The sequence below is a fragment of the Sus scrofa genome, chromosome 2, assembly GCF_000003025.6.
Source record: "Sus scrofa isolate TJ Tabasco breed Duroc chromosome 2, Sscrofa11.1, whole genome shotgun sequence".
In the NCBI taxonomy this organism is placed as follows: Eukaryota; Metazoa; Chordata; class Mammalia; order Artiodactyla; family Suidae; genus Sus; species Sus scrofa.
In genome coordinates this window covers 87,775,438-87,788,228 of record NC_010444.4, presented here as the reverse complement: position 1 = coordinate 87,788,228, position 12,791 = coordinate 87,775,438, and the positions used below count along the sequence as shown (strand labels likewise).

The 12,791-nt window shown below is 43.1% G+C and overlaps 1 protein-coding gene and 1 long non-coding RNA gene across 3 annotated transcripts in view; one reads left to right on the top strand and one right to left on the bottom strand.

Annotated features, from left to right (window-relative positions):
• On the bottom strand, positions 7,881 to 11,762 carry LOC110259405. The gene is made up of 2 exons (XR_002341753.1): positions 10,122 to 11,762; positions 7,881 to 8,457 (listed from the first exon to the last, which is right to left on the bottom strand). It is a non-coding gene; the product is annotated as an uncharacterized LOC110259405 (long non-coding RNA).
• ARSB (arylsulfatase B) overlaps positions 8,676 to 12,791 on the top strand; it is a 164,616-nt gene continuing 160,500 nt past the window's right edge. For both annotated transcript variants that reach the window (XM_021084478.1, XM_021084479.1), the window contains exon 1: positions 8,676 to 10,295. In XM_021084478.1, coding sequence (XP_020940137.1) covers positions 9,981 to 10,295 — 315 coding nt within the window. In that variant the 5' untranslated portion in view covers positions 8,676 to 9,980. The remainder of the gene's footprint in view (positions 10,296 to 12,791) is intronic.

Here is a 12,791-nt window from a genome sequence, read left to right as displayed (position 1 = left end):
CTGGGAAACTCCATATGCTACGGGTGCGGCCTTAAAAGATAAATGACAAAGTTTGGCTATTCTTTCTGATGTTCAAGTCTATCTCTTTTTGTACCATTCAGGGTATTAATGGGGCAGGTGAGTAACACTGAGTTAGTAGACTTCAGTTTTTCTCTATGAGGAAAGACCTCTTACCACCCTTATCTCTATGTTTAAAGAGATAAACATATTTAAACCTTTAGAGATAAATGGTTAAAAAATAATTTATTCCTTGGATACAATACTTATCATAGTCAAAGGCACTGAAACAAAACAGGTTGAGACAAGCTTTGAAACACAGGTCCCATGACTTCTGAGCAGAGCTTATGGCCAGAAAAATCAAGGAGCCCAGCATAAGCATCATCTATGTGATTGTCTTGTGCAGCCTTCAAGCTTTACAACCATGTTCATTGGGCAACATTTATTTTTAGTATTCTATTCCAGCTTAAAATGCCTTTTATTTTTTGTTTAAATGTAAATTGTTATTTTAAAAGTATTACTAATAATACTATTAGAAATAATATATGCTCAAAGTTTAAAATTTAGGGTAAAGGCTTTATGGTGAAAGTCAGTTTCTCTCCTATCCCTATTTGCAGTCAACCAGCCTATCCAGAGACAACCAATACTATCATTCCCTCTGTGTCATTCTTAAATATACTCGGTAAACATGAAAACATCTTTCTCTCCATGTACGAATATGTGTGTATGTATACATATGTACACACACTTATTTTCAAGCAAATGAAAATATACCAAGAAGTTCCCGTTGTGGTTGAGCAAATTAAGAACCTGACATAGTGTCTGTGAGGATGCAGATTCAAACCCTGGCCTTGCTCAGTGGGTTAAGGACCCAGCATTGCCACAAGCTGTGGTGTAGGTCACGGATGCAGCTTATATCTCATGTTGCTGTGGCATAGGCCAGCAGCTGCAGCTCCAATTTGACCCCTGGCCTGGGGATGTCCATATGCCAAAGGTGCTGTCGTGAAAAGAAAAAAAAAAACCCAAAAGCATATCAAGCATAGAGTTCTTTGCCTAACTTTTAACAATTAACAGTGTATCTTGGAGATTATTTCATATCATCCTTTTAAACGACTGCTCAGTATCCCTAATTATTTTGACCAGGCCATATTATTTACCTTTTCTAATAAAAATAAAGCTAAAATGATATCCTGATGCATATGATATTTCTGATACTGAATATATCTGAAGGATAAATTTCTACAACTGGAATTGCTAGATTAAAGTGTATGTGCATTTTGCTATTCACAAATGCCAAGACCTGGGAAATAACTAAATGTCCATTGACAGATGAATGGATTACAAGATGTGGTACGTATATACAATGGGATACTCCTCAGTCATAAAAAGGAACAAAATAATGCCATTTGCAGCAGCATGGATGCTACTAGAGATTCTTATACTGAGTGAAGGAAGTCTGAAAGACAAATACCATATGATATCACTTATATGTGGAATCTAACATATGACACAAATGAACCTATCTTCAGAATAGAAACAAACTCACAGACATGAAGAAGAGACTGTGGTTGCCAAGGGTGAGGGTGTTGGAGAAAGGATGGAGTAGGAGGTTGAGGTTAGCAGATGTGAGCTATTATACATGGAGGGATAAAGAAGATGCTGTTGTTAGCACAGAGAACTATATTCAGTGTCCTATTAAACCATAATGGAAAAGGATATTTTAAAATGTGTCTCTGTGTGTATATATATATGTGAATCACTTTTCTGTACAGCAGAAATTAACACAACATTGTAAATCAACTATACTTCGAAAAAATAAGTGTGCATTTTCATTAATATGCAAAATTGTTCCCCACAGAGGCTGTGCCAGATTTCGCTTTTGTAATTAATATATGAGAAGGCTTGTTTCTTTACACCTTATGCAAAACAGTAGGTTATCAGCAGTATCAATGACATATTATTGAAGTTTCAATTTGTATTTCTCCTTTGAGGTTAAACATGTATTCATATATTAATAACTATATTTCTTCTTCTGTAAACTATATGTTCCTATATTTAGAGCATTAAAAGTGGGTTGTTGGTCTTTTCCTTACTGACTTTAGGAGTTAAGAGATTGTTAACCATGGGTTAAATAGGTTTTATATGGGTTAGAATGCAAACCAGGTGATTATATCTTTCTTTTCCCAAGTTCTAAGCACCCCACCTACCAATTACCTTTTATAACTGTTTGCGACTTGGGAGCTGCCTTTATTTCAGTTCTAGATTTTGTATTCTTGAACCAATTGGAATGTTTTTATTTTATTTTATATTATTTTAGGAGATCATGTATTGGTGAAACCCTAAAAAAAAAAAATCAATGATTAACTCAAAATAATTGGCAAAATATAAATTACATACAGAAATCAGTAGGCTTTATGTCCACAAATAATAACCAGTTAAAAGATAGAGAAAAAGGTTAAAAAAAAAAAGTGCCATTTCAATAACAACAGAAAAGATAAAATACTTAGGAATAATTTTTTTTTTAGGAATAAATTTAACAAGAAAAGTATGAAACTGATATGAGGAAAAATTAAAAACTCTTCTAAAAGACACAAAAGCAGGAGTTGCCTCGTGGCTCAGTGGTTAACGAATCCAACTAGGAACCATGAAGTTGTGGGTTCGAGCCCTGGCCTTGTTCAGTGGGTTAAGGATCTGGCATTGCCGTGAGCTGTGGTGGAGATGCAGATGTAGCTCGGATCCTGCATTGCTGTGGCTGTGGCGTAGGCCAGCGGCTACAGCTCTGATTAGATCCCTAGCTTGGGAACCTCCATTTGCCACGGGAGCAGCCCTAGAAAAGGCAAAAAGATAAGAAAAAAAAAAAAAAGGCGCAAAAGCAGACTTTAATTAAATGAAAGATAACCTTTTTTTTTTTTTAGATAGGCAACTTCATACAATAAAGTTTTCAGTTGACTCTAAGTTAATTTATAAATGTAACATAATTCCAATAAAACTAATAACTTTTATGGAACTGGACATGATTTTTTTTCCAACTTTCTAATTTTATTCTTAAAACATAAAGTATACCATAAATAATATGGAAGAGGATCAGGAAATGAGCAAACATCCAAAGACAAATCATGAGAGGGGAGGAGAGTAAATTTTGGGAGGGAGAGCAGGTGGATGGGTTATTTGGGGAGCTGATGGGGAGGGCACTTGCAGGGGCAGAGATGACCTTGGGGAAGGTGGTTGTGGAAATTGGCCTGGGGCTCTTGTTAGAGCCAGCACAGGATCTCGTATAGGGGGTGCTGGAGCAGTCAGCGCAGGCTGTCCCTGCAGGGCTACTGAATTCTCCTCTGGCCCTTGGTCTCCTGCAGGAGCCGGTGCAATGCTTCCCTCCAGCAGAGGTAAATGCACATGTGTCTGGGGCTGCTGCCAGAGCAGCTGCAGTTTCTCCCTGCAGGGCTGGTGAGTCCTCATATGGACTTGGACCTCCTGCAGGAGCAGCTCCAGGTTCTCCCTGCCTGTGTGGTGAGTTCTCACGTGGATCTAGGCCTCCTGTAGGAGCAGCTGCAGGTTCTCCCTGCAGGGCTGCTAAATCCTCATGTGGACCTGGACCTCCTGCAAGAGCAGCTCCAGGTTCTCCTTGCCCAGGATGTGTCTTGGCCTCTGGCTCTAGATCTCCTGCTGGAGCTTCAGGCTGGGCCTCAGGGGGGTCCAGGCCATCCAGTGGACTCAGGCACAGGTGGGCTCTGTCCTCCGTGCCAGAGCTGGATGTGCTGAGCTCCCCATGAGCCCGGCAGAGGATCCCAGGGAACGGCCTGTTTGGAGTTTCATCTGGAGGTCTTCTGCCTTCCTTGCCCAGCTCCTGGTGGGTCACAGGCAGGGGTTTTGCAATGACAGTGAGTGGCAAAGGGCTGGGCCCTAAAATATCAGAGCCCTGCAGGGCCATTATCTTCTCGTTACTTCTTCTGCCCCCTTGACCTTCTGCTCTCAGATCAGGTGAGGCCTTGTCTGCTCAGGTACTGCCCCCCTGGGAGGAATGAGACCCCCCCTGGAGGGCTGAGGGTACAGCTCACACATGGGGCTCAGCCCTGACTATCAACGTGCCCCCTTCTCCCCAGCGAACTTTGTCCTGGAGTGTGGACATGACCAGCCCAGCAGGCATCCACCCCCACATCAGCCTGCTCTTGCTTGAGGCAGACCCACCCCTCACAACCCCCTCTGTATACAATCATCCAGAGAGGGGACACAGGGCTACTGTGTGGGATCAGAGAGGTCCCTGTGCTGGGCTGGAGCTCCCTCTCCCTGTGTTACCTCTGGGTCCCTGCAGGAAAAGGCCCATAGGCATCTGCCCTGAGTTCTGATCCATTTTCTGCTGGTTTCACAGACATCATCTCTGCTGCACCCTCTCCTGTGGCCTCGGCCTTGGGAGAATGGGATGCAGCAGAGCAAGTTGATCCTTCCTCTGTCCTCTCCTAGAGAAGTGGGTGCCTGGCTATCCACGTTCCAAGTTCTGTTGGGGGCTCTATTGCCAGGGAAGTGAGGTCACTTCTTGGGGTCTGCTTAGCCAGGCTTCCGCCTTCCACAAGGCTCCCCAAGTGTGCCTCTGGGCTGCTACAGCTTATCCCCCCAACCCCATTGTTCTAGTTCTGTGAAAAATGTTCTTGGTAATTTGATAGGGATTGCATTGAATCTGTAGAGTGCCTTGAGTAGTATATTCATTTTGATAATATTGACTCTTCCAGTTCAAGAGCATGGTATGTCTTTCCATCTGTTTATGTCATCTTTGATTTCTTTCATCAGCATCTTATAGTTTTCAGAGTACGGATCTTATGTCTCTTTAGGTAGCCTTATTCCTAAGTATTTTATTCTTTTTGATGTGATGGTAAATGGGATTGTTTCCATAATTTTTGTTTCTGATATTCCATTGTTAGTATATAGAAATGCGATCTATTTCTGTGTATTAATTTTGTATCCTGTGACTTTGCCAAGATCATTGATGAGCTCTAACAGTTTTCTGGTAGAGTCTTTAGGATTCTCTAGTTATAGAACCATGTCATCTGTAAATAGTGATGGTTTTACTTCTTCCTTTCCAATGTGGATTCCTTTTATCTCTTTTACTTCTCTGATTGCTGTGGCTGGGACTTCCAAAACTGTGTTGGAGAGTAGTGGCAAAAATGGACACCATTGTCTTGTTCCTGATCTCAGGAGGAATTCTTTTAGCTTTTCACCATTGAGAATGATGTTAGCTGTGGGTCTGTCATATATGGCCTTTTTTATGTTGGAGTAGGTTGCCACTAAGCCCACTTTCCGAAGGGTTTTTGTCAGAAATGGGTGTTGGATTTTGTCAGAGGCTTTGTCTGCATCTATGGAGAGGACCATATGGTTTTTATTCTTCAGTTTTTTAATGTGGTGTATCACACTGATGGATTTGTGGATATTGAAGAACCCTTGCATCCTTGGGATAAATCCCACTTGATCATGATGTACAATCCTTTTGATATATTGTTGAATTTGGTTTGCTAGTATTTTGTTGAGGATTTTTGCATCAATGTTAATCAGTGAAATTGGCCTACAATTTTCTTTTTTTGTGTTACCTTTGTCTGGTTTTGGTATCAGGGTCATGATGGCCTCATAGAATGAGTTTGGGAGTGTCCCCTCCTCTGCAATTTTCTGGAATAGTTTCAGAAGGAGAGGTGTTAGCTCTCCTCTAAATGTGTGATAGAATTCTGTGAAGCCATCTGGTCCTAGACTTTTGTTTGTTGGAAGTTTTTAAATCACAGTTTTAATTTCAGTAGTTGTGATTTGGACATGTTAAAGTTTATATAAAAAATTCAGGAAAAGTCAGGAAAATATTAAACATTAAAAATTCTAAGGAGTCATTGTCTCTATGACACTATAAAACATATTGCAAACCCTCCGCCACTGCAATAGTGTGGTACTGAGTGCATGAGTCAACAGGTAGGCCAGTGGAATAGAATAGAAAACCCAGAAATAGATTTAAGAGTATATGGAAATTGCACATCTGATAAAGGTGGCATCTCATATCACTAGGGCAATGATGGGCTTATTCTTTTTATGAGTGGTGGTAGAATAACTGAGTAACCATTTGGAAATAAGATAAAATTAGATCCCTATTTCACAGCATATACAAAAATAAATGCCAGTGGGTCAGGGATCTAAATGTAGAAACTAGAGCATGCAAGTACTAGAAAAAAAAAAAGTGTGAATTTTACTTTCACATTAGTGTAAGGAAAGTCTATGACTCAAATCCAGGTGTAGTACAACAAGAGAGTATTGATAAACTTGCCTACATAAAAAAATAACTTTGGCATGTCAGAAAAATACCATAAAAAATATTTGACAATTGAAAAACTGGGAGAAAATATTTGTGATATAAATTGCAAAGAGGTAACATATCTAGTATATAAAGAACTCTTGGCGTTCCCATTGTGGCTCAGTGGGTTAAGAACACAACATAGTCTCTGTGAGAATGCAGATTCGATCCCTGGTGTTGCTCAGGGGGTTAAGGATCCGGTGTTGCTGCAAGCTGCTGGCATAGGCCAAAGATATGACTTGGGTTCGGTATTGCCGTGGCTGTGGTATAGGCCTCAGCTACAGCTCCGATTCAACTCCTAGCCTGGGAACTTTCATATTCTGCAGGTGTACCCGTAACTATTAAAATAAAATTATATATATATATATATATATATATATATATATATCTTAAATTCAGGGGCAAAGACCAAAAACCCAATTGGAAATGACACAGACAGTTCACAAAAATGTTGTAAAAATGTCTCTTCAACATATGAAAAGATGTTTAACCTTACAAGAGAAATACAAAAACAATTAAAAACTGTACGGAGATTCCATTTCTCTCATCGGATTGGCAAAAATTAAAAAGTATAGTACTTTTCAATGGCTAATGCTAATGAAAATTGGTACAACCCATGTGCATATGGAAAGGGGGAAAGCAGAATTGGAGGTATTCACTAGGAACTCATGGTTTTATATCTATAATTATGTACCTATAAAATATGGGTGTGTATATGTAAATACCTAATGTATGCGTATATGTGTATACATACATCTAGTTTCTATCTTTGGTGAGAGATCCTACCAGCAATGACAGCCCAGTAGCAAGAGTAGCCTGTAGCACAGATCTTGGTTTCTAGAGGCCACCCTCCTCTAAGAGGTGTCAGGGGTTCCTTGGAGAAGTGGCTGATTCCAGGGTTGGGGAAGAAAAAATCCAAGATGAATCTAGAATATCTTGTTGTACCATAAAGTAAGGGAGTGCTCAAATATTAAAGAGAACATGCCACAAGGACACAAGAGTTAGACTGAAGGGGCTCCCACTGGCCAAATCAGAGGAAATTTGAGCACTGATATGATTAATATGTATTATTATACTGATTAAATTAAGAATCTTTGAGTTCATAGTGATATAAACAAACACATGAGGAAGAAGGCAAAGTTCTTCCTTACAGTAGTAGAAAGACAACTAATAAATCTATTTAAAGAATGATAGAAAATCACTATAATCACCATTTGGGAACCATCCTAATAATGACTGAAGCAATAAGCCTCAGGGAAGGTTAAAACTAATAAGCGAAAGTTTTAGGAATAACAGAATATATGCATACTCTCAAAGTACCTCCCCATAAAATAATTATTAATTACAGGGGGGAAATAATAACTTTACAGTGGGGAAACGGCCACCTTAAGTTATCAAATAATAAAGTAAATCAACAACACCTGACTCTTAATATGAAGCATCAAGAATACGTTATATTTGCAGTATTTCTGTATAAACCCATAACCTGCGCCTAATCATTAGGAAACAACAACTCTAATGGAGAGATTTTACAATAACTAGACTATACTGCACGTCAAAGATGTTCAATGCATAAATGAAAAATAGAATTAACTCTTTTTAATTAACTCATTTGCACATTTCCAGAGCATTTTTAGCATAAGCTTTTATTTGAAAATTCAGGACATCGGAAGGTGCAGTGCAAGTTCAGTAGTTTCTGGAGCAGTTGGTCAAAGGAGGAATTGTTCCTGCAGATTACCAGCCATGGTTTGGGCAATCTGATTTCTATCCTGAAGGGTAGGGAGGAACAGTTATGGAAAGAGGGACAGGCAAGGGCCACCATGGAAAATTTTGTCCTTAAAGATCTTTTACATGGTTTTTAAAGGAAATTTTCAAGCCTTAACCTAATGAGAGTCAAATAGCTCTTCAACATTCTCTTTTTGGAATTCCCATTGTGGCTCAGCGGTTAACCTGACTAGTATTCCTGAAGACGCAGGTTCGATCCCTGGCCTCGTTCAGTGGGTAAGGATCTGGTATTGCCGTGAGCTGTGGTGTAGGTCACAGATAAGGCATGGATCCCGCCTTGCTATAGCTGTGGAGTAGGCCAGCAGCTACAGCTCCAATTCAATCCCTGCCGTGGGAACCTTCATGTCACCAGTATGGCCCTAAAAAGACACACACACAAATTTCTTTTTACTTAATGCCAATTTTTCTCCTGCTAAATTTCATCGATTCCACCACAGATGACAAGTGGCTGTAACATAAATTAATTTACTTCATGCAGAGAAAAAAAATTCTATGTATGTAAAGAAGGAAACATTCCATATGTTAGAGAATAATTTTCAAAAAATGAGAAAATCATGATCCTTATACACATATAAAATGAATATACATCAAAGATTTTATTTAATTCATTAACGAAGAAACAGAGTGTTAACACCAGTTCCAAGAACAATCCAAGGAACAGATCAGGAATATGAAATAAATGTGTAAGTGGAGGCAAAACTTTTTTCCAAGGTAGTGGCGAGGGTGTCATTCCAATGGATAGAATTAATTTGCATGTGTATAAACAAGAATTAGTTTCCATTGCTCTCAGTTATCTACAACCTATAAATGTGTACAATGAGTCCCATGGAATCAGAAGCAGATAACCTGAAAGGAGCGCAAAATTTCTTCCCCTACAACCAGTAACAGTTATTGTCTGTCTCCAGATAGAGGGAGGAGGCAGAGTCTTGGCTGGCAATGGGAATACACTGGTCATGAGGCTAACTTCCCATGCTTCAATGAGCATGTGGCTAAAGGAATGTTTCTTTCCATCCAGGGACTGTTTCAGGCAAATGAGTCTACTTTGGTTCACCACTTCATTGTGGGGGAGCCAACTCTGAAAGGGCTCGTATCTGGACAAGCTAATGAGCTACTCCCTGGCCACACAGCACTCCAAGGGCAGCCTAACTATAAAGCTGCACCTTCAAAACGGCACCGTGCAGTCCGAGTGTGTACTTGGCCCCTTTTGGCTAAGTGGGGAGGAAGTGGCTTCGCAGGCCTATGCTATTCTTAAAGGAATCTGAAACGCCATTCAGATCTCTGCCTCTTCATTGTTCTACATGCACGAGGCTGGGTTCTTTTGCTAGAAACAATTCTGCTAGAAACGATGCTTTCACGACTCTTAAAACATTATAGCTCAAGATATGGAGTCAGAACTGGGTCTGGGTTACGCCCAAGCAACTCCAAGCTTGTTTACTCCGGAAAAAAGGGGGGGGGAGGGGCAAAATTATGATTCCGAGCCGTCAGAGTTGTGAGATTTAAAGAGATAAGGGCTGTCAAAAATGCTGTGTAAATTGTGAAGAGTTACTAAAAAGAGCAAATTCGCTCCTCTTTTAGGATGCCAAGAGGCAACGAGCATCGCTGGAAAGATGAGACCTTGGCCCTTATCAAGCATCAACGGAGTTACCCTGGAGCACAGCTGCGAGGCTGCCCGAGTTCTACTCGCTGGCTCCTCCCCCGCCACACGGGCCCGGGCCGGGGTTAGAGGCGGCGGGTCTCCGGCGCTGGGCCTCTACTGCCCACGGCCCGCAGGGGGTGAGGTTCAGTGCCGGGGCGGGGCAGCCCCGGCTGCTCAGTTCCTGATTCTATAAGTGGTGCCCGAGGCTGGCGGCGCCACAGGCGCGGGCAACGCGGGCGACGCAAGATGGGCCGGCGAGGCGCTGAGAGTTGGCCCCGAGGCCCCGGGCAGCGGCGGCCGCTCCTCCCCACCGTCCTCCCGCTGGGGCTGCTGCTGTTGCTGCTGCCTCCTCTCGGTTCCAGCATTGGGGCCGGCCGGCCGCCTCACCTCGTCTTCGTGCTGGCGGACGACCTGGGCTGGAACGACGTGGGCTTCCACGGCTCGGAAATCCGCACGCCGCACCTGGACGCGCTGGCGGCCGGCGGAGTGCTGCTGGACAACTACTACACGCAGCCGCTGTGCACGCCATCGCGGAGCCAGCTGCTCACCGGCCGCTACCAGGTACGCAGCGCCCCCGGCGGCCCGCCGGCCCCGCGCCCGGCTCCGCCCCCGCCTCCGGCCGCGGCCCTCCTCCTTCGGCCGCCCCGCTCCGCTCCGATCCGGGCCTGCCCGGCCCGCGAGCTTCCTAGAAGTGGGGCCCGAGACCCAGGCGGCGACAGGCCAGTCGGGGTCGGTCCCCCGATATCAGTCCCAAAGAGGCGGCTTCTCGCCCACGCAGCGATGTCGCAGCTCCTCCCAGGCTCGCGGCGGCCTCTGCGCATGCCCGGTGTCCGGGCGCCCCCTCATCTCCAGGCGCCCCACCTCTCTGGGTGGTTTTTCTGTCTTCCGTTTTCTAAAGGTCGGGGTGAAGGGGATTTTGGCCGATGCTCGTTGCGGGGCCGGTAGCCGGTAGGCAGAAAGGTCAGAATGGACTCTGTGGAGTGGTCCTGAAGGGGACGATGGAGCAGGAGCGAGTCCCGGAGTGGGGCAGTGAGAGGTGGGGAGCCAGGAACGCTGGAGGGAGCTTTGAAATGAAGGCGAGCCCACAGTGGGAGCGATTATGGTTCCCTGTGAACCCAGCGTCATAGGTTAGGACTGCCCGATCGAAGATTAAAGGAATTTTTGAAGTTCTCAGCAGCCCTGGAATGAAACCTATCCAGGTTGATTTCCTGGAGCTGTTGACTTTCCTTTCAGAGGTAACCGGATTTCAGTATGCCTCTGAGCATCTTTGCTATGTCTTTAAAAACATCTCTGTAGTTAACAGCGTGAAGTGTGTGTGTAGAGCGCATGCATATGTTAGGTAACTAAGAATATCAAGAACATTTGCATTGTGCTGTTTTGGAAGTTAATTCTTGAAACAGCCTGTGAGGTAGCTGTTGTTTTTAATCCCCATTTACACATTAGGAAGTGAATCTGTAGAAATTCAGTGGCATGTTAAAAGTTGTCAACTGAAAGCAATGCTTGTGCCGAGACTTTTGGAGATGTTTTGGCAGAGATTTGCTGTGAGTCAAGAGTAGCAGATGTCTGTGTGAATGGTTTTAGTGCTTTTCTAGGTACAGGGAGCTGCAAGAATTGGGCTCAAAGACTCTTCTGCTTAAAATATCTGACTACCTGAAGACCCATTCTGTCTGTTTTTCCTAGAGCACAGAGTGCCTCATTGCTGACCTCCACCCCGAACTCCTTTCATGGTGTGTTGAAGGTCACTAGCAGTGGCTAGTGACTTACTTTTTGTAGAGGCAGATGGCAAGTGCCAATTTTTAGCTGACAGGTTCACACAGATAGAAAGTGGTAAAGCTGGGTTTTGCACCTTTCCTGCATGTATATATACATATATCTATACTTTGGGCCATTACTGTACAAGTCACATGGATTTGCTTGAATCTTGCTCTCCCAAATCTGTGTTTCTGTAGCCTTTCAGATCAAGCCTAGCTTCATATTGTCCTGAGATCAAGAGAAGGACGGGTTCACTTGCAATAAGGATTTGCACGGTGATCCGAAGACCTTTAGAAACAGAAATGATAGAATTTTATTGCAGACTGAGAAGTAGCTCAAGGTTTGCAGTGGAGCTAAAGGATAGTTCTCTTCACCATTGGCCCTAAGTACTTCCCATAGTTCTGACTGGCTGTTATGTGGAATCAGGAATCCCTACTCCGACGCAAATCTCTTCTTGGATGCTTTCTAGGAGTAAAAGGACCTCTGAGTACAGAGGGGAAAGGAGGGAAGACAAGGTCTGACCAGATGGTTCTGCATTTGATCAGAAGTATGAGAACTGAACTCAAATTGCAGAAGAAGGAATTCTGTTGTGGTTCAGCGGGTTATGAACCCCAACTGGTATCCATGAGGATGCGGGTTGGATCCCTGGCTTTCCTCAGTGGGTTAAGGCTCCGGCATTGCCGTGAGCTGTGGTGTAGGTCACAGACTCAGCTGGGATCTGGAGTTGCCGTAGCTGTGGTATAATCTGGCAGCTGCAGCTCCAATTCAGCCCCTAGCCTGGGAACTTCCATATGCTGCAAGTGTGGCCTTAAAAAGAACAAAAAAGAAAAAAAAAATGCAGAAGAATGGGAGGGTCATTTGTTTCTCCAACTTCCTCTCTTCCAACAGTCTTGCACAGAAAAGCAAATACCACACTTCAAAAACTTGTTCATATAACTACTTTTGTCCCCAAACATCCTCCCTGATCAGTCACTAACATTCTGTCTTGGGGGAAAAAGTACTCGAGTATTTAGAGTAGCATGAAGTTCAGAAGTGGAGGACACGTAGAGGGTGCTTACTCCAAAAGAGTAATGTCCCCAGACATTTTGCTGGACTTTTCTCTGCTTTATTGTGTTTGAGTTTAAGATTCACCATTCAAAATTACTATGGGTTAGCAAGCATCCTGTTTTTAAAGGAGTCACTATTTTAAAGGAGCGCCAAGGAGCCACACTGGCTCAGATACTGTATTCTGATGCCATTCTAAGCATTTTATATGTATTAACTCATTTAACTCTTACAGCAACCCCATGAAATAGGTTCTATTAT